This window comes from Uloborus diversus, chromosome 10 (assembly GCF_026930045.1).
Source record: "Uloborus diversus isolate 005 chromosome 10, Udiv.v.3.1, whole genome shotgun sequence".
NCBI lineage: Eukaryota > Metazoa > Arthropoda > Arachnida > Araneae > Uloboridae > Uloborus > Uloborus diversus.
Window position 1 is genome coordinate 11558784 of NC_072740.1, and position 22319 is coordinate 11581102.

Here is a 22319-nt window from a genome sequence, read left to right on the forward strand (position 1 = left end):
CACACACAAACACACATGCCTACACACATACACATACCCCCCCCCCACACCACAAACAAACATACCCCCCCCCCACACACACAAACACACACGCCTACATACACACACACACACACTCGTGATTGCGAAAAACATGATTTGAGTTCAAGATGTCAAAGTTCAAATTAATTTTTTCTTTTTTTTTTTTAAATTTTATTTAGCTATAATCTTAGAATTCTACCGATAGTTAGAAAACAAAGAAGACTGACTCCGATTTAAAAAAAAAATATTCTTGCTTGTAATTTTTTCTCATGAGTTAATTTACTCGCTGCATTCAATTATTTTTGTGCGTATAATTGCGATGCTAGTACCTACTTCTTTTGATTCAAAATTTAATTTGTATCTACTTAAGTCCAATTTATCCAGGTTTCATTGAATTGTAGAAAATTTCACTAATTTAATACAATCCACAACATTGACTAAACAAATATTCTTTATAAGGAGAACTTTTCATTGTAGGGACGAAATTTTTTTTATGACGTTCAATAAGGTATCACGATTCTCGTTATCACATGTTCTTTTGCACAGAATTAATACCAATGCAAGTTTTATCATGCATTGCATTCGGAAAACATAATCAGTTACATTGTATGCTCAATTATTTTATTGCATATTATTAATGTATGTAGTAGAAAAAAATCTATTCTGCAATCAAGGAAAAAAAAAAAAAAAAACCCTCCCTAAGAGCGAAGCAAAATTATCGACACAAGGGGCAACCTCCTCTACCCCCTACCATCGATTCTCGCGTCGAGAGATGTAGAAATGATGCAACTTTCTCTGAGGAGTTCTACAATAATCGCCAAAGCAGCGATGAATTTGTAGGCGTGCCAAATACTCTCTTGCCCTTGCAAGGTGAAGGCATGGCCACAGAGAATCAGCCGCAGTGAGAGTAGGAAGCACAAAACAGCATGGGGGGTAAAAAGAAAACAAAGTGGAGAAAAGTTCCTCTAGGTAAGTGCATACTAAGATTATAAACGGGTACAAATATAATAATTTGTATTTTCTTATGAGTCTAAAAATATACTTGAATATAATTTAGACTAAATAGGGAAAAGTTTTGAATACATGTATTGCTTTTGTTTATTTGTTTCACACGCTCCTTTTAGTTCTAAGTACAAATGAATTTATAACTTTTAGAACATTTTTAATACGTTTAATAAGCATCAAAATATTTAAGTGCATGCATACCAATAATTACGTAAAACGTATCAAACATGAGGTTATGTAAACCGGTTCGATTACATAATTGTTTGCATCTGCGAATTGCTTCAAATAAAGGAATTTAGTTGAAACTAATATGATTGGTTGGGTTATGCAACTAAATATTATCGATTTTTTAAAAACTTTTATTGAGTAAAAAGCAGCAACTTATTGGTGCGCTCCTTGTAATGCTCGTGAGATTGCACGATTCATTTCATTGAGGTGTGTCTTTTTTTTTTAATTTCTTTATTTTTACTATAATTAGCTGCTGTGCGGTTTTATCTTAACAGTACAAGCAAAGGAAATAAAAAAATAATTAAAATAAACGAGCGAGTGCTTTTTTATCACAAAAGTGTTTTTTGTTTCAGAATGAAAATGTCACAACGCGTTCCGGTTTCATATCTAAAAAAAGGCTCATTTACATCAAAACACCGCAGCTCTTCAAAGGCATATGTTTAATACTACAACCCAATAACTGTCATGAGATTGGTCAAGCTGAACTTGAGACTAAGTTAATCGAATTCGTTCGACGGCCTCCACACTCGAGCAGGAATGCTAACCTTAAGCTTTAAACTAATTGATAGAGCGGTTGGAAGATAATATAGTTCCTTCACAACGTTGAAATGCTCAAATTAGCAGCTTAATGCAGACACGTGTTTTGGGGTTTCAAGAAATCTCTTTTTCAATGCAAAAAAGTGTGAGCTTATGGATGTAAAGATATCCGAGAAAACATTCCTTTATTTCTCAGTATTTACTCAATTATAACATTTTTTAAATATTTTCGACCAGTCTTGTGTTTCCTCTACCTGTCCAGCAATTTAATTTTTTTTTAAAGTTTGCTCAGTTACTTTTTCAGGTTACTCAAATATTATTAGAAGTTATATATATGTTTGATACATGCAGAGGAACATGGAGCAAATCGAAATAGTGAGATAAAGTGAAATGGAGAAATATTTTACTCTGTTTGGGGAGCTACATGTTTGGTAATATTTTAATTATGTTATTAAACACATAGTTGATTCTAATCAGAAAATAGTACCCCTGAAGATCAAAGTACATGGTAATTCAAGCCGTTTTCAAAATTTGATGCTAATACTGTAATGTTTTGTGGTATATCAAATTTAAAAATGGTTAAAGCTCTTGTCATTAACCTTTTAAATATTAATTGAGACCTACTGATATTCAGCGTAGTATTTATTCAATATTAGGCATGTTTTGATTTTCAATGTGCAATTTATTTATTTTTAATGCAGCGTTGATTTATTCATTAATTCATTAATTCCGTTCACACATTCAATCTGTATGAACTTTCTGCATTCACTTTTTTATTAATCATTAATTAATTCATTAATGTATTCATTGAATGAAACATAGTTTTAACAAGGAAATCAAAAATTATCTCACTATATGAATATTTTAATTATCTCTTTGCCCGTGTATGGGGAAAAATGATAATTTTTCACTTCCATTTAAAGGTTCAAATTTACTGCCAAAAAGGAAAAATAGCATTTCAATGCATGTTCTGCTACAAAATACTTCGGTCTGTCTTTATGTACATACTATAATTTTCAAAACATTTTCAACCTGCACATATTGAAAAATGGAATTAGTATTAAGTAATTCCCTTTGGCCGACATTCGCCTTCTAAATACAAGTTATACATTAAAAAATGTTTTGAAAGACCCAAAATTTTATCTACATGAATAAAAAGTTTGTAGAGCAAAATATTTGATTAAATTAAATTAAACTTGAATGTAATTAATTCAAGTATTTAGGTATAGATATTTCTTAGTAAATTTTTCCAGCTCTGAAACTTTGAAATGTTACGTTATTAAAAAACTACTCGAGTTTTTTTTTTTGTGATATGGATCTTAAAGAATAAAAGTTTTCACTAATTATTGGGATGTGCATGCTAAAATGTGTTTGTCAAAACTTGTAAGTGGCAACTTACGCAGTTAAAAAAATAATTCGGATGTGTATAGCGTAACAATCATTTTAAAAAAATAAAACGTGATTCATTTATTTATTTGCAATTATTGATATTTGAATTACGAAAGTTTGGCTTATATTCCGTTGAAAATTTATGTTTCTGGATAATATTGATATATCCTTTAATAACATGGCTACAAACGTTTTGTACATAAATATTTTTGAAACATGTGGTTAACTAAGTGCATCTTATAATATTTATCTAACAATTTTAAATATGAAATTATAGGCTGTCACATTTTGTATCACTTGGCTAGTCGACACTGTCGAAACATGTTAACAATGACTGTAAATAATCGCTCATAAATGCAATAGTTAATCATTGTAATGATGTAAAAGGTAAAACGCTTAGGTATTCAGAGAAACATTTTATCCCGAAACAGGCATATTAATTATGATTATTACAACTCAAAATTTAAGTAAAATTAAACGGAAGCTGACTCAAAACTGTTTGTTAAAGGAACTCAAAATGTACGTCATAGTGACTCGAAATGTTTCTAAAGCATTTTCAAGTAAACTAGACCGAGTTTGAACATGAAAATAAGTTATACTACACTGGGGGAAAAATTACAGACTCAAATATTTTTTATTTTGCTTTAATCATAACTTGACTCAGTTTAACTAGTTTCTTTAAAATTAAATAAAAATAAATAATTGGAAAAAAAATTTGATTCAGAAAAACTCATTAATTAAATTCCAAAAAAAAAAAAAGATTACAGTAAAGTTTTGTAAAGTGTGTTAAAGCTTTGTTCTAATAAGTAAAGTTAATTTTATAAGTTAAATAAGTCAATGTGTTAAAATAAGTTATTTTAAGTTTATTTTAATTAAAAGTCAAAACATGAACTTATGTTGCTCTTAGTGATCGTTAGTTGATTTATTTTTAAATATCAACGATAAGCGTTAAAGCGTACTGCTGGACAAAATTATAAACTCAAAAGATTTTAATCATAAGTTAACCTAGTTTAACGTTATTTTGACTAATTAAAGATAAATAGCTGACAAAATTGTCCTTAGATTTAGTTGGATCTGGAAGGGAAATGTGGTCATTAGGTCCAGTTTTTTCAACTTTAGTGGATAATAAATACAAGAATTTGTTCTAACTTAAAAAAAAAAAGTTGTTTTTTTTACACTAAATTAAAAAGAACGCATTGCACCGAAGTTTAGGAAGAAAACTTGACTTATTTCGTTTTCATATGTGCTCATAAGCTGTGGTGGGGTAAAGTGGTTTCGTTAAAAAAAAAAAAAAAAAAAAAAAAAAAAAAAACATATAAAACTACCATAAATAACAATATTTTTTTGAATATAATCAACGCACCCAGTTCTTTTATTGAAACTGACTTTATTCAAATAAATAACAAATTTGTGATGATCAATTTTGGTCATTAATTTTGAAAAAAAAAAGCAACTAACGATCATTATTGGCAGTATTAGTCCATGCTATGGATTTGAATTAATTTACTCGAGCAAAACCTCTGAGTTCATACTTTTGTCTAGTTTTCACGTAATATATTAAACAATGATAAAATATTAAAGTTTCTATATTTTAATTACATTTTTTTAAAAATTTAATCGATGAGCTACACTGAACTATTTTTTTAATTGATTTATCTTTATTCGAATGGGAAAAAAGTTAAACTGTGTTAAGTTATGATTAAAATAAAATCAAACCTTTGCGTCTATAATTTTGAACACTAGTGTATAATGTAGTGAATGTAAATATAGAACTGCTATTGATAGGAAATGAGTAACGAAATGTTTCTAAAATTTATTTTCGTAACTTGGAGCTGGAGATTTGAGGACCAAAATTTAGTTCGCTTTCCGTTCACTGGATGCAGCTCATTTAGATCGTCATTTTCTAAGTTGATCCTGCTCTATTTTTTGGTTTAATATATAATATTTAGTTTTAAGTTGTTTCTAATCGCACACTACAGAAATAAATTTTACCAAATCAAACTGGTTAAAATAAGAAATATCAACGTTAAATAGTACAAATTGCAAACTACTGCAGACAAGAGTTTCGGTGATATAAGGAACGCCTTTTTCAATGCAAAAGAAATATGAGCTTATGGATGAAAAGACATCTGACAAAAGCCAAGAGCCAGATAACTCAGGCAGCTTAAAAACTAAAAATAGCGGATTAACCAAACACCAATGAGAAAATTATAACCAATAAAGAACAAATAGGAATGCAAACAATGAGCAAGAGCTTTGCTTATTGTCTGCATTCCTAGAAAGCTCTTGCCACTAAAAAGCTCTTGCTCATTGTTTGTATTCCTATTGGTTCTTTATTGGTTTATAATTTTCTCATTGGTGTGTACTTAATCCGCAATTTTTAGTTTTTAAGCAGCCTGCTTATCTGGCTTTTGTCGGGTGTCTTTCCATCCATAAGCTCATGTTTCTATTGCATTGAAAAAGGCGTTCCTTGTAATGCCGAAACACATGTCTGCAGTAATATGTAATTTCTGCTATTTGACATTGTTGTTTCGTATTTTACTTTGAATGTACAAAGGTATTTATTCAACTTAAACTGCTTAATCCAACACTTCATTTACCAACAACTTTCTGCAGTTCAACGAAATGCTTCATATTTTTCCCAATGTAAACGAAAGTACAAATTCTATACAATAAGGTGAAAATAACCGGATACTAATGTGCTACTTTAATTGATATTTGGTTCTAATATTTATTGAATTGTTTTCTCAATCTCATTGTTTTTGAAAATCATTTAGTATAATTTATGTTCCATAAAATCCAAATAATTTAGGGATTCTAGTATTATTTTGACACCATAACTAGTAAATTGATGTAACTATGCTACTTATAATTGGAGGAATCAAAGCTTCTTAACAGCATTTGAGCATTTGAAACAATGTATTTTATCGAATTGAGTTAGAGCATTGGCCTAAGAAAAGACCTATTAATCTTTAAGTTACAAAGAAGCTAATTTTATCCGAGTTTTACCCGAATGCGATGTAGTTGGCACAGGTTCAAGAAACTTTCTCAGGTATAAAAATATGAGTAAAAAAAACTTTGATTGAAAAAGCATTGTTTGCAAAACTGTTGCATGCTATGAAACCGAGTTATAATACATTGACCGCGATAAAAGCGATAAAATCATGTTTACATCATGGTAACTAGTTACATTTTATTAAATTAAAATTATTAAAATAATTTTCCATTATATATATATATATATATATATATATATATATATATACTGGCCAATAACGACACAGAAAGCTAACCTAGGACCGCAACTTTATACACGTTTCACTAGAAACTTGAAAATGTCCAATTACACCCCTTGGCTCATTCTCTCACTTATAGAAAGGGTCGAAGAAAAAAGAGAAAACAGGGAAAACAATGTAAAAGAGCTAATAATCGCGAAATGTGGGGCAAAGAAAAATATTTAAGATAAATTTCATCTTGCAAAACGAAAAAACTGTTGTTTTTTATTTTTTTAATTACATTGAATAAAGTGAGAGAGCAAAATATCTTATAGTATAACTTGCATTAAAAATGTTATTTTTTATTTTTAGCTTTAAATTTGATCACTTTGTACTTGTAAAATGATTTTCAAAGTTATGATACAATTTCTTTTCTGGAGCGATATTTTGTAGTCGACCATTCAAAATAGTTGAATGAATAAGAAATGAATGAACTTATTTAATAGTTAAGTAATCAATAATTAATTAAATGAGTTAATGAACTATTAAATAAATACGTGAATAAATTAGTGAATTATTAATTAATAAGTGAATGAATGAAGGAATCAGTACGTGAAACTAATTAAGGAATGAATAAATTATTAATACATAAATGAATTAATAAATGAATGATTAAATAAATAAATGAAGTAAATCATTTCTCTCTGCCCCACGTGCGCATGATAATTTGTACTACACATTTAAAATCAAAATAAGTCTAATATTATATAAATAAATACTGCACTGAGCACCTGTAGGTCTCAATCAGTATTTGAAATGTAAATAACAAGTACTTTATCATTTTATAATAACAAAAAAAAATTTTTTATGATGCATTTCTAGTTATTAAAATAACAATATCAAACGTTGAAAATGGCTGTCATTATCAGGTACCTTGTTTTTAAGAGGTAACTACTTTCTGGCTGCAATCAACAATATCTTTAAAACCGTAGTTAAAATACTGTCAGATAAGTCGCTCCACAAGTAGAGTAAATGATTTTGCATTTCACTTTGTCTCGCTATTTCGTTTTACCCCACATTTTACTGCTTCTAGACGAGTCATCATCAGTCAGTAATAACGCCCCAGTGTCAAGCCTAAGTAATGCTTTCTGTTTCTTTCCCCATTTCGTTTCGAATATTTACAGAAGAAAACTATACTATTTTGCCGTATTCGTTTTGGGTCTACTCGTATGTAAACTAATATACTAATTTATTACATATCTTATATATATATTCTTTCCTATGGTATTGTTTAGCTTTTTGGGTGCTTTACGTACATAATACTTAAAACCAGTTGAAGTGTTGAAGTTAAATGGGTACAATAAAATAGTCATAGTTAGGATATTCTGATATAGTTTTTAAACCTAAGAATAAGTATACAAAGGCAACCAAGTTGATGTTTGACTAAAAAATTTCAAATTCTTAAACCTACAATGTGCAAATTAAATTTTTCTCAAAATTAAATTTACTTCTTACTTTGTGATAAGTATGTGCTAACCATTAAACACATTTTGTTTTTAGAAATTCTAAATTAATTTTGCAAGAAATTGCTGTCACCAAACGAAACTAGGCCCCTACACTGTCATTTTGCAAGTTAGTTAATTTTTTTCATATCCATCACTGTAATACAAATATTTTTTAACTAAATATTGCATTATTCACTGCTTTCATTAAACATTTCAACTAAATTAAACATTTCTCTGCAAATTAAAAAACAATTAGTACAGAAACCTCATTTTATTTTGAACGTTTCGTAATCTCTCCCATTGCGTAGCATTGTACACCAGTTTATTCCGAAAATCAGTATTATTATTCCACACACTCACACACAAAAAAAAATCTTTTTTCTCCTATAAAAACAGCATAGTATAATCTAAGCATAAAATATCCAATTATAACTTATTTCTTCAAGAGACACTTGAGTGCCAGCGTTAGGTAAGTATCAAAAATACTGCGGAGTTTCTAGTGTTAGAAGTTACGTTATACTTTTACCAAGACACACACACTATAAAAAGATTCAGAAACGTTCCTGGAAAATAATGGGCAGCTAATGTGCACAATCTCAGCCAGTAACATATCTTGCAAAAACCCGGAACGTTTTCCGCTGAAAGTCAGTAAACTGCCTGAAATTATCCTTGAATTTTTTTGAAGAATTTGAAATGCTCCCCGGTTAAAGCAAGTCTGGAACTTTAAAGGTAAATTAAGTTGGTTTAATGTAGCTGAATAGAATCTTCCTTACTTACTAAAAGAGCTCCAGAAGCATCAATGCAACCATGGCCATAGCTAAGGCAGAATTGCAAGTACGAACCAAGCATCTCTCTTCCCTGCAATTCTTGCCTTGCAAAGCTGCAGCTATCCAGAGACTTATTCGCTCTCCTTAAGAGCTTAGTCAATATGGACGGGCCGTAATTGAACTAAAGTCGGTATACTTATTAAACACGCTCAGTCAATTGTTAAACAGGTTGTTAAAAATATTTTTCACAGCGTTGAAAAGTTTGCATTCGTGCAACTTGTAGCAATGCAGGAAGCTTTTTTGAAAAGATACTTGATTTTACGGGGAAATAGATGAAAACCCATAAAATCCTGAAACGTTCCACAGGAAAAATCAGTGATGATTCGGAATTTTTTTAGTGCATTTCAACTTGTGATTTTAGAGAATGTCAATGAGAGTATCCAGCTTGATGAAAAAAAAAATGAAGTTTTGTTTTTTTGCTCTCTCTTTCTCTGTCAATATTTTTGCTCCATAAAACGCCTCTTCAATAATAATCGAAATTTGAACGCGTAGAGCTTAGCTGAAATACTAACACCTAGAGTAAAAATATTTATTGTAAGAAAAGTCTGTCAACTATATGAGGTTTATTCTTAATAACTCTAAGTCCCATCAACTATGTTATTTTTTTTCCTGTTTCCAAATGCTCATTCTTGTTATAGTGAAGTGCAGTCTCGCTTATAAGTGGAAGCTCGAATTTTCTTTTTGGTTTCTTTAACTTCAGGTTAGTTAAAATAAACTAAAAATTAACTTTATATCTGTTCATTAAAAAATATATGTATAAAAAATTTTAAAGTTTGTAACTAATGTCCTGGCGCAATTATTTAGTAAAACTTCTTGTATTCCGATGTCCGATTTGCTCTATATTTGCATAGCGAGTGGTGATTACAACTGTCGTGTAGGAAATCATTTAAAATTTACAAAAGTACTTTATAAACAGAGTGAAAAATTATTATTTTAGCTAATTATGATATCACGTTATGTAAATACAAAAGCTTAGTAAGTAGATTCGCTAATAAAATCATCAGCTTTCCCCGACAAAAAAAAAAAAAAAAAAAAAAAAAAAACCTCATTACGGAAACTGTTATAAAGGGAAACTTTGAAGCTCTTTTTTGAAAAGGATCGTCATCACTCGACACGATAATCAAAACAAGCGCCAATCATGATGTTTAAATCAGCAACTGAAATTATATTTTTATGCATTCACAAAAGAAACCACAGAAAAGAAAACAAAAGCTGAAAACAATTTTTTTGACAATAAAAAACTTTTTACAAATTTTTAAAATTATATAAATATATTTTAAAGATTTATTGAATTGAAACTTAGTGATGATTTTGCTAAGAGCATTAATTGTTCAAAAATGCATGGTTTTTTATTAGGTAATTAGTTATAACGAGCACAAGATAACAAACACAAATATTGTGTTTGAATAATTAATTGATTTAAGTTATTGTTCTCTTATAACGGTTAAAATAAATATAAAAGAACTCTTTTAGTAAAGAAAATAAAAATTCAAAATTAACACCAAATATGAAATGAAACCAATTTTTTTTTTTAAATAAAGAGAGATAGAGTGGAAATAATAAAATGTAAATTCCTACAGCAGTAGAAACATTAATCAAAGACAGAAGAAATACAAAAAACTCTTCTCATCAAAACCTCAAAAGCACTTAACAGGCGATAAAATACTTTCTCTATCGGTATGTGATGTTTAAAAGAACATAGATCAATGCAGAAATAAACAAAGCAAGAAATGAAAGATAAAGAAGTTTATAAAAAAAAGGGATATTGCAGCATGGATATAAATAGCATGTTTATTTGTGTTAAGATTATTCAGAGCAAGGTAATTATTATTATTAGTTTTTAATGGGATGTTGCTGTTTGGATATAAGTAATCTTTTACTAGTGTTATAAAATAACTCAGAGTAAGGTAATTAAAAAAACATTTAAAAAAAAAAAAGAAAAAAAACGGGATGTTACAGTTTGGATAAAAATAAGATACTTGTGTTATAAAAATGTTCTGAGTAAGGAAATTTTTGCAAAACTTTTAAAAATGCCTTTAAACGTATTTCCCCCCGATGGGTTTCATGTGCAACAAATCTTCTTATTATTTTGTTTTTGCTCTTTCACAGTAAAACATGTATAGTTTCTGAATTAAAAGTATTTAGATTTCGTCTTTATCAGAAAAATGGGAACCTTTCGGCAAAATTATTTTAGCAGATGGCAGAACACATACCATTCTTTCCCGAAACTTATTCATCTATGAAGAATGAGGCCCCAGCGAGGATTGAGCTATTTTTACTGAGTGATTCTTCTTCGGCTTTCAGTTTTCGAGTGCACGTTTTTATCGTACCCTCGTGCAACAAACAGTAAGCTTTAGTGATATATTTCCGTCACTTGAAAGGCTGGATGTGGTTACCTTGCAGGATTTCTCATAAACATAGCTTTGTTTCAGAAAATTGAGGGGAAAAAAACATGCACACACATACACACAAAGACAAAAAAAAAAGAAAGTAATGTGAACTAAAAATTGAACGTAATGTGAACGTAAATGGTTTCTTTTACAATACAATTTCTTAGATATCTTTAATATGTATAATAATATGTAATATCCGAAGCATATATTTCACATTCTAATATAATTGTATGCTAAAGGTGTTCATTTAATTTGCTTATTCATGCTAAAAATCCTGCTTTAAAATAAAATAATGCTACTTTAATGTATCTTGCTTCGCATCACATTTGAAATTTTCTTGCTCGAACTTCAGTAGCGTTATAGAGAACGAAAACGGTTAGTTTGTCACCATGCCAACAGATGGCAACGCATGCAGTATTGTAACGAATTTTTTGTGGGAATTTGTATATGTTTATGATGCATTTGTAATTTCCCTAGTGAACGTGAACAATAAGTTCAAAACATAAATACAAAGTTTACTGCGAGTATCTTATAACACGGGTTGTGTACACAGCCAGAAGGTTAGTTCTAAGTCTTTCTTTTTCTTATTTATCCCCTTAGTCATTCTTATTTCGGTTGTACAGTTAATGCAAGTGTGAGAAGCGTCAGACAGAATTATTGTTCCGAATGCCAATTTGAGTTTAAATTGGGGTTACCAGTTACAAAAATTAGAAACTCGGTAGTATATTTTGTTTCTTTTTACTGTACATGATTCATTTGAAGCGAAGGGTATGTAAACAAGTCGTTGGAACTGTATGTTTTAGCAACTACTCTAGAGAAGTGGTTTTAAGACTGTCTATAGGACCGTGAGAAGAAAAAGAATAACTCAGAGAGAAGCAGATGCTTATTACAAAATACCAAGAGGAACACTCAATAATAAACTCAAAAAAAAAAAAAAAAAAGCGTGCAAAAAGTCCCCAGAAAACACATAATTTCTTCACTGCAAGGAGAGGAAGCATTTGTTGTATGTTTTTTACAGTTGAGTAATTTTGGCTAAGTTGTTAAATAAACGTAGTGGCAAAACTTGCCACGGTATTAACTCAACTTAATTTTAAAACTGAAAAAGAAGAAAAGAGAGAAAAGGAGGAAGAAATTTGGTTTTAAATTAAAAACTTCAAAAGTTTTTTAGTTTTTGAAGTGAGTATTCTTTTCAAAGCATTGTATATTTGTTTTTTCATTAAATAGTGCAATGTAGTTTTGACCTTTGCTAATCTTGCCCCATCTCTTAAAACCAACGAAAATGTAAGAGCAGTGCAAAATAAACTCTGGATATGGGTACTTCAGATCAGATTTTAACCCGTTGTTAAACTAAAAAAAAAAGAACTTTTGTGACTAATTAATAATCTTCTTGAGCTTAAGAACTGTCATGAAATACACCGCCAGCTCAGTCATTTCCAGCCGAGGACTGCAGTTTCGTGCTTATTAGCACTCATCAGCCCGGCATAGGAAAGTGACTGAGCTGGAGATGGAAAACCTCTTATGGAAGCCAAGAGGGCCAAACAAACTGGTAGCTAATGTAGAATTAGCACAGACCAGCCGAGTGACCGAAGCGATGGTTCGGTTCAACTCGAAGATTGATGGCAAGGCATGGTCTATTCAGTAATTTCATGTATTTCTGCTTTAGCCCTGGCTAAAGGGCGGTAATTTACTTAAGAACTGTCTTCTGAAAATTGATATGCTGACCATAGTATACCGACTCAAAAAACTCTGGTTCAGAAAATAGTACAAAGTAACCTAAATTCTCGGTACTGATTCCAATTTCATGGAAACATACTGTTTGAACCGTAGCGATAGATACTACCCAAAAATTCGGTTCGTCTACAGAGCTGAGAACTGGTAAGGAGTTGGCCTCTCATACTCAAGTCTGCTGGTTCAAATTCGGCCCAAGTTCGAGGATTTTCATGATGCAGAAAATAGTCGAGGTCCATGTCAAAGTGACATGTTAAAGATCCTTTCAGTATCTATTTGTCAAGAACGTTCTCTGCTAAATTAAATTCTGGGGCAGTTCGTATCGTAAAAATGTCTCCATCAGGTGAGAAATTAGGCTTTGAGTTTCTCACATGTTAATGGCATCTGCAGAGAGTGGTATCTCGTGAAAGAATGGTTAATGGTTTCAAATCTCCTGAGTTGTGCACTTGGTCTGCAAATGGTGAAAAGCTAACACGTAGACCCGTTAAAAACGACAGCAACTCTCATTCGGTTCTCAAAATAACTAAAATACTTAAATAGCTCAATTTTGCTATAGCTCAGTTTCTCAATTTTATACTATGAGGAAACATTCTTATAAGCGATCATTTTTGAGTACCTACATATTATGCTGATTACGTTGCGAGTACTTTTCAAAAACTCATACAAAAAGTACCAATATTCAACTAAAGACCCAATTTGAAGAGGGAGATGCGGGGGGAGGGGGATTTACTGTTGTTTTAATCAAAATGAAATTTAGGGAAGTTTTGAAAATATAATCTAGCATGGCCTAAATTTTGTAAATCCCATGTCATTGTTGTTTTTTTTTCTTTTTTGGTTTCATTCATCTGATAAAAATGGTGTTTGAGAAAAAAAAATAGTATTTTTAACTGAAGAGATCAAAGGACGAAGATTAAAACATGTAAGTAAAAATTTTGAAGAAACGGAGGATCTTGAGTAGATTGATGTGTTATTATTATATCCTTGAAACAGAAAATGATCCTAATTTTTGACAGACCGTTAAATTAATTGTGTAGTTATTCGTCAAAACCCGTTTACTTTGAAGAAACTTAGTAGAAAATGGGCACTGAAATAAAAGTGAAAGAACTACTGAAAAAAATTAAATCTGTTACAATGACTTTCTTAAACCAACAATTTAGTTTTAGGAAGCAGAAACTATACGTGTGCAACTAGGGGAAAAGGATTTCTTTTCAATTTTTATGAAAAAAACAATTTACTGAAATACAGTAACACCCATTACATTAAGATGTCTATTAAGAGAGCAATGTCCAGTTAGTAACCCAATGGGCCTTTTAATCTATTTCCTACTCAAACTAAGCAGCTCCATGGATCTAAACCAGAGAGGCCGCTGGTTAAGAACTTTAGCCTGTCTCTGAGAGTCAGACTGAAGTCACCTACCATACGATTGACCCATTAGTAGGTTCTTTACAGTAATTTTGACTGCATTGTAGGGCAAACAATGGGCAGGCTCAGGTACCACAAATGGTATAACATCATAGTACAGGAAAATCTTATTGCTCCTGGCTAGTCTCACCAATGCATTGTGTCACTCCCCATACTGTCTTCGCTGAGAAGCAATATCGATTGAGAGCTTTTAACACGGCTTGGATATCAGGGAAGATTCTTATGACCTTACCGGTTATGCCTCGCTTTAGGCAGTAAGTTGCACATGCCAAAATGGCTTACGTTTCTGCCTGGTAGACAGTAGTTAGCTTCCCTAGCGAGAACCACAGCTTTGTGTTGTTGCTGCTGCAGTAGGCACTCGAACCTGTTTCAGATGCTGACTTAGACTCATCCATAAACCAAATTTCAGGTGCTTTGCCAATGATTTCATGAGAATCCTTCCATTGTTCTCTAGAAGGAAACACAATGTTATAATTGGCATTAAAACTGAAGCGTTTTAACATCCAATCTGAAGGCATCATAAAATAAGGATGCTTAATAGTACTTGTATAAAGTTTATCATACAGAGACAGGCTATGAGGTGGCTTCTAGAGAGAGGCCCATGAGTTTGAGGCAATATGAACACAGAATCGCCGACAACTCCACTTGCTTATGCAGTGGAAGCAAGCCTAGAAGGAGTTCAAAGCTATGAGAAGGAGTTGTTCTCATGGCACTAGTGATTACAATAGGTTCCTTTCTTTGTACTTTGGTGAAGCAACCCTCAGCTGTTACATTACACTCAACGCCCCATAGGTAACCGTAGATACAATTACTCCATTGTAAACCCAGTGTGTGAATTTTGGTGACAAATCTCAATTATTGCCGATGGCACGCCTTGAGAAGAGCATATAAGGCCTGTTGCCATTATATACTGCAACTTTAAACATAGATGATTGCGGAAACGCAGCTGGTGCAGGATTTTGTCCACAAACTGACCGCTCGATTATGTCCCATGAATGATCGATTAAATTCATGTTGGGAGATCAAGGGGGCCAAATCATTCACTAGAACTGTCTAGAATATAATTTAAGTCACTTGCGAAGGCTTGTGACTTAGTGAGATGACGCATTGTCATCATTAAAATGTCATCGTGTTGAGGGACGAAATCCATGAATAACCCCCCCCCCCCCAGTGAGTGGTCTTAAAAGTACTAACATAACCATTTCCAACCAATGGTCTGTGTATTTGGACCAGAGGATCTAATCCATGCCATGTAAAAACAGTCCACATCATTGCAGAGTCAACACCTGCTCGCACATCGTCTAGTTGATAGCTTGGGTTCGTGGCTTCTTGGGTCCTACGCCACACTCGAAGAGAACCACCAGCCCCCATCAACTAAAAAGGTGATTCAATTAACCAAGTCAAGGTTTCCCCCTCACATGGAGCCTAACTGATATGGTTAGACGCCTAGGAGAGGCGCTGAAGGGGATGTCGCGCGGTTTATAAAGGCACTTAAATCGTTCTGCTACTGTCATAGAATATTACAGCTAAATTTTACCGCACTGTTCTAACGAACACGTTCCTCCTACGACCCGCATTGATTCCTGTGGTTATTACTCTCAGTGTTACTTGTGTTGCTGATCTCAGTCATTAAGTGCAGACGATTAGCCTCTGCGTCATTCCTGACGGGAGGTTATGACTGGAATTAGTTATTTCCGGCTATGTTTTGACACTAATAATCTCAGAATGATGAATTCTTCAACAATTTCTGAAATGAAGTAATGCACGCGTCTAGCTCATACTATCATCCCAAAGCCCTATCAATACACTGCCCATTTATTGATGTTGCACGCGATATTATTACCATCTGTATATTTACGTTTCATTATCCCATGGCTTTTGTCACCTCAGATATGTATGCACTATTACTATGAATTACGTAAATAAATTCTTTTCTAATTTTATTTTGTCGACAGCCTCAATAATGGACGTATCTCAAAAATTCAAATTTTCTAGTAAGTTTTTAATACCGGCTTTTCATTGTCCCTGCATATATTTTGTTTTGCAGCCACTGTGTTTCGCCATTTTTTATGTAAAAATACAGTTTAGAAAACGTTTTATACCGAAATCCTCCTTTTAAAGATAAATCAATTTAATATCCTGCATAACTCATGAAAAGTGAAATACAACCATTTGTGAGATGACGGATGATTAACAGCGTCACAAAAAATACTTGCAAAATTATCAACAAATGTAAGTTTATTACAAAACATTTATGCTCAGCTTTATATTTTTAAGCTTCCCAAACTAGAAAGTAGCTCAAAAGTCGACATTTTTTAAAACTATACGTTAAAGTAGGCTGAGAGTTCAGCGACGATGAAGAGCGTATTTAAAGAAAGCTAAGGAGGACAAAAATGCTTACATCAGAGAGCTTGCATTTATCTTTGAAAAAAAAAAGCTAAATGAAAAAGTCATTGTATTTTTATCCCCTGGTTTTATATTTTCTTGAATGTTCGAGCTTAAGCTAGCTTCAAAGAACACGAAATAAAAAAAGACAGAAAAAGAAATGAAGGAAGAAATTTTTAAACATATGAGTAATCAAAAACCGTTTTTGTTCTAGAGAAAAAAATAAGGTAATTGCTTTTACACAAATGACAGATATTTTCTGAAGTTATATCTATGTGTGAAACGAAATTTGTCCTAGTAAATAGCATAAAAAAGTTGTCAGCAAGAATTTTACTTGTTAAAAGTTTTTATTTTTCGAAACAGTGGCAAAAATCTTACACCATGATATTTTTGTGTTTAGTTTTAGGTTTGGTCTCAAGAAAAGGTTGGATCAGGTACAACATGAAAAAATATTGCATTGAAAACCTGTGGTTCCGTAAATTTCATAATGCGAAACTGCATTAATTAAATATAAAAAGCATTTCAAAAAAAAAGAAAATGTTACCTCTTTCCAGAATTTAACATTTTATAATTATTTTGCAGAAAATAAGGACTACGGTAAAGGGAAATACTTTTAGTTGCCGCAGTTTAATTCGGATCAATTTGGATAAAGTAGTCAAGTCAAATGTCAATACTAAATTATTTACAGAGAATATAGACAAACAAAATACATTATTGAATATATTTTATTTGTCTAACAAAATATATTATTTAATGATTTTAAATAATATTCCTGACCAATTTGGATAAATATGCAAGTCAAACAACAACTTACTGTTTATTCACAGAATATTGACAGCAATAAATTGTCAATATTTTCCCTCATACATGTATTTCATTACATTGGTATCGAAAGTCGTATCATATAAGCGGTTGGATTGAAATTTTAAGCAGCTTTTTTTTCTTTATCTTTTCTCAAGGGAAAAATCTTTCGAATTTTATATATAAATGATTTACAATTACCGTGGGTAAGTAATCGGCAGTACCTTCAGAAATGAGTTTTCGAGGTACTTGAAGAAACGCGTTTTGAATTCAATACTAACAATAAGGAAATGCTGGAATTAGACTTTTTTTTTTTGCGTTTTATGTTCAGTGGAAACCTAATAAGCAAGCTTGTACAATAAAGCGAAAGCACAATAGTTGACAAAAATGAAAAAACAAAACAAAATAATAATAATAATAATTATAATTATAATAATTTGCGCATACTGCCATTTACCTGCCCACGGCAGTACACGATTAGTGAAGTACACTTAAAGTGACGCGTATACTTTTAACAAATGCTTATAGTAAACTGCGATCAATACAATATTTCTAGACGTTTTTTGAATGGTTATTAGAACAATTTTAATTAACAAGAGTTTTTTTTCCACCAAGCATGTTTTTAAAACTACAAGTAATATTAAAATAGCATGCAACGTGAGTCATACTTTATTGTTTTGAAACAGCACTGTTACGTATTTAACGGCTGAACTCTTGGAATAAGTTTCGACAAACATGGAAAAGTATCGAAAGTGAAAATTCCCTTTTGCCACCATTAAAACAAAAAACACAGCGAAGTTAATAAATATTATGAAGTTATTTTTTGATTAATACACAAAATACTCTTCGTATTATCTTTGGTTATTATTTTGTTAGCTTTGATTTAACAACATGTCTTCTTATTATGTCTAACTTTGCATCCAGGTAAAACATTACCTATCACCATTAATTGACTTTCAATCTTTATTTTTTGTAGCGGAATTTACTAATGATCCCTCAAGCAGCAAAGAAATTCCATCAGAAGATATTTCAAAACCAGGTCAGTGCAACTTTTCATATTGTAATCATTCTTAATAAGAATAAGAGTAGTTAGTACTTCTATGATCACATCCCTGGAAATAATTTAGTATAAATATAGTTCTTATATAAATTCTTACCTAATTCAATTTTCAGACATACATTCAAATGAAGCTCATGAAAACCCTGATGAAGATGTACCCGAAAACTATGCTCAATATACTTTGGATTCAGCCGAATATCCAGATGGTAAGTAAAAGTTATTTCCATTTATTTTGGCATTATACAGTTGGCGCTTGATTTTACCAACCTCTAATTTACGAACTGTTCGCTAATCCCCAAAAATCTTACATTGAACCATTTTTTAATTTTTTTTTACGAACTGGAATTGGAAAAATCTCTTTGTTACCAGCTCGGTGTAAGGATCGAAGTAGCTCTTTCCTAAGGATTTCAGCAGCAAAGAAAGGAAATCTCAGGAAAGAAGGGGGGATGGATTAGCGGGGGGTTCAATAAATTGCTTTCATTTCATAATTTTTTTTTCAGTTCCTTGCTTATTTTTTCAGATACAGTGCAGTTAGAAGAAACGAGGCAGTATTATTATAAAGTGAATATTTAGCGAAGTACCCTGCCTACAAAAAAATTGTTATGTAACTACTAAGAAAAATTCAAACATGGATTTTTAGTGTTAATGCATCAATTGATGTCAAATCTAAATTTTTTCATTTCTCATTAAAACAATAAAATAAAATAATATAAAAAAGAAAAAGAAAGAAAAATGTAACGACAAGAAGCTTTCATAGCTTCCGGCAGTTGTTTAGATATACCAGTAGCTATATAGATAATAGCTTTCCAGTACTGGAGTCCTTCTATCAAACCCAGATTGTAAGACGACTGATAAACAACTCCTGCTAATATTCCTATCCGTCTGACGAAAAACAGCCCTCGCAGCTCAGCCTAGTAGTGCCGGCTTCAACGGAAGCGCGTCTCCTCCATTTTACCTCAGAAAAAACAGATCTCTCATGATCTAGTCTTGTAAGATTCCGTTGCAGTGAAAATATTGAGATCCCCCAGATCATAATGGGATACTCGAGTTTCCGTAACATTTGAGAAATTTTTTTGAACAGATTTTAGCATCGAGAAGAACCAAGAAAACGCTATCTCTGCTAGTGCATTAAAATAAAAGTATGGTTTAGAAATCAGTTTGATATGAAGAGCAAGATGAATTAACAGCTCATATTATTTCAAATTCCTTTTGTCTTTCAAAATGTGTTCAAGCCATTTATGTGTTCATTCCATAGCATAACTCATATCATTGTATGCTATTTTCTAACTTGGATTGAAGTCTAGGGGAAAATTTCATTGTTGCAGATTCTTAACAATTAGAAGGTCAGTAAAATTGACTTTCGCTATTTAAAAAGTACACCAAAGAATAACGCAGCAATTAATTTGGATTCTGTTGAATAAAAAGAGATAAAAAATATGTTCAACATTAAATAACTTTTTTCTGATTAATTTGGCAAATATCGGAATCCAAAGTTTTGCTTCGTCTGCAACAAACAAAAATCTTACTTTGTTGTAATATTTATGGCCCACGCTCTAGAAAAAGGTCATCTTGTAATTTTTCAACTTTTCACACGTTGTGCAGTTGGGCATTTTAAAGAAAGAGATGTGTTTTTGGTAAACTGCAAAAGCTCACAAAAGATCTTCATTTATTTTATAAATATTGAGGGTTGAATTTGTAAATTGGGCAAAAAGTCATTGTGCAATTTTTTTTCTAATTTTCTTATATTTTCGTTTAAAGTCAATTGCAAAAATGCAAAAGCAATGACATTTTAAAAAATACTCAAACACTTATTTTAAAATGAGTTTTTTGATTTAACTTATGAAAAAAACATCCGAATTAAAAAAATTGTAATTTTCAAAAAAAAAAACAAGTAACTAAAATAGTAGAAATAATGCACTAACGAACTTAGTGTCATTTTATCCTCAGTCTATCATTACCAACCACATGTTGATAACTTTTGCGCTGGATGGTAATGACATTTCAACATATTTAACCTAACAAGACATGAAATATGGCTACCTGATTTTTAAAGTTTTGCACATTTTGAACAAAAGTTTACTCAATATAGCCATAAAAAGTACAAAATTTCCCAATTATATTAAAAATAACTCATTACAAGTAAGGATGGTTATGACCTGCAGCAATTTTTTTTTCCATTTACTTTGACATCAAATACTCCTAATCAAGAAGTATCAAAATTTCTATGCACAAAATTCTTATTTTATTAACAAAGTTATGATAACTACTACTAAAGCTGAAATTTATTTGAGCTGCCTGTTGCGCATATGAAAGCTTCTAAAAATTGTTAGATGGTAATGATGAAAAATGCAAGGAGCAAGTCTTTAACTATGCAAGAAACATATTACGTATTCAATCAAGCAAGAAAGAAACTTGATTTCAAATAACAATAAATAAGGATTCTTGAAGCATTGTGAGAATCTATTTTGAAGATAGATTTTATTTATTTATTTTTTTACTGCCTCGGCAGATCGTTAAAAACAAAAACTCTTGCTAGGGATAGTTGATGGTATTGATATTTCAATACTAATATTAAGTCTCTACACAAATTAACTGTAAAATAAATTTGAAAACCACCCGACTGAAAGTTAAAATCCGTTCCTTGTCCAAATGGTTATGTGATTGTGATAAAAGAAACGTTGACAGAATAGAATTAACAAAAATGCTCAGTCTATTTTATCTTTGGTCTGATGCATCGACAAACCTAAAGGTTTATGAAAGCTTCTTGCTACATTTTTGATCTTCATACAGAACGTATGAAAACTTCGTATATTCTCACTACTTATTTTTTCATAAGTAATGAGGACAACAGCTTTTGAACCATATGTAAAATACACATTAAAGGATTAAAAGATTATGATAACAAATTAAAAGGTTATGATATTAAAAAAAAAAAACAATAAACAAAATTTATCTGGATATAAGTCTTAAAATAAAGAAATAAGCATACAACAAAAAAAAAAGCATTTTACAAATTTGTAAATAAAATACAGATGGCACTAAAAACTAATAGTAGGGGAGATAGCGACCGAAATTTTACGACAATATATATAAGGCCAGAATTTTTTTTAATATTAGATTAGCTTACTTAAAAGAAGAAAACGCGAGTCTACCAAAAAGTTATCGTTGCAATAATTAATAAAAAATTTTGCAATATGTTGCAAAAACTTGTGAAATTGTCTTATATATATATAAGGCTGAAACTCGGTAATATTATTGATTACGTATAAACATAACGAAAAATATATGTCTACCGCGCCCGAAGCGTTGCCGTGCCGTGTCTACCACCCACGCAAGGTGTGAAAAAATCAGTCAGTTTTGACTTAAATATATAAGCCTAAATTTTTTTTAAATAATTGTTTATAATGTATGAAATACAAAAACAAAAGTCTACCAGTTGTGTTATGTTGCAAAGGCATGATAGACGCCACGGAATGTCGACCTCGTACCTCTATGTACCGTTTATCGGGCCGCTAGCACTCGCTCAAAAAAGTTTGCTTATCGTCTCGAAATTTAAATAAATAATGCTGATTTATTTTTTAATAAATAGTTTAAATCCTATTTTCACTAAAATTTTTAGTCTACCGTGACTAAGAGGTTGCATAGCCTTTGGTAGACGTTGCTTAAACTATAAAGTAGTTGGAAAAGTATGAATGATTTAAGTATATTAAAAAAATAAATTTAACATTTAAATAAAATTTAAAAATATTTTATTAAAATTAAAATTATGTACAAAATTATAGTGAAATTCATTTTTCATTAAT

At 31.2% G+C, this 22319-nt stretch overlaps 1 protein-coding gene across 1 annotated transcript in view; it reads left to right on the forward strand.

Moving 5' to 3' along the window:
- The first annotated feature begins 868 nt into the window (after nucleotides 1-868).
- The window catches only part of LOC129231353 (uncharacterized), a 93703-nt gene continuing 72252 nt past the window's right edge, over nucleotides 869-22319 (forward strand). The window contains exons 1-3 of the mRNA XM_054865645.1: nucleotides 869-990; nucleotides 18433-18495; nucleotides 18630-18722. Of these exons, the coding sequence (XP_054721620.1) occupies nucleotides 948-990; nucleotides 18433-18495; nucleotides 18630-18722 (199 nt within the window). The 5' untranslated portion in view covers nucleotides 869-947. The remainder of the gene's footprint in view (nucleotides 991-18432; nucleotides 18496-18629; nucleotides 18723-22319) is intronic.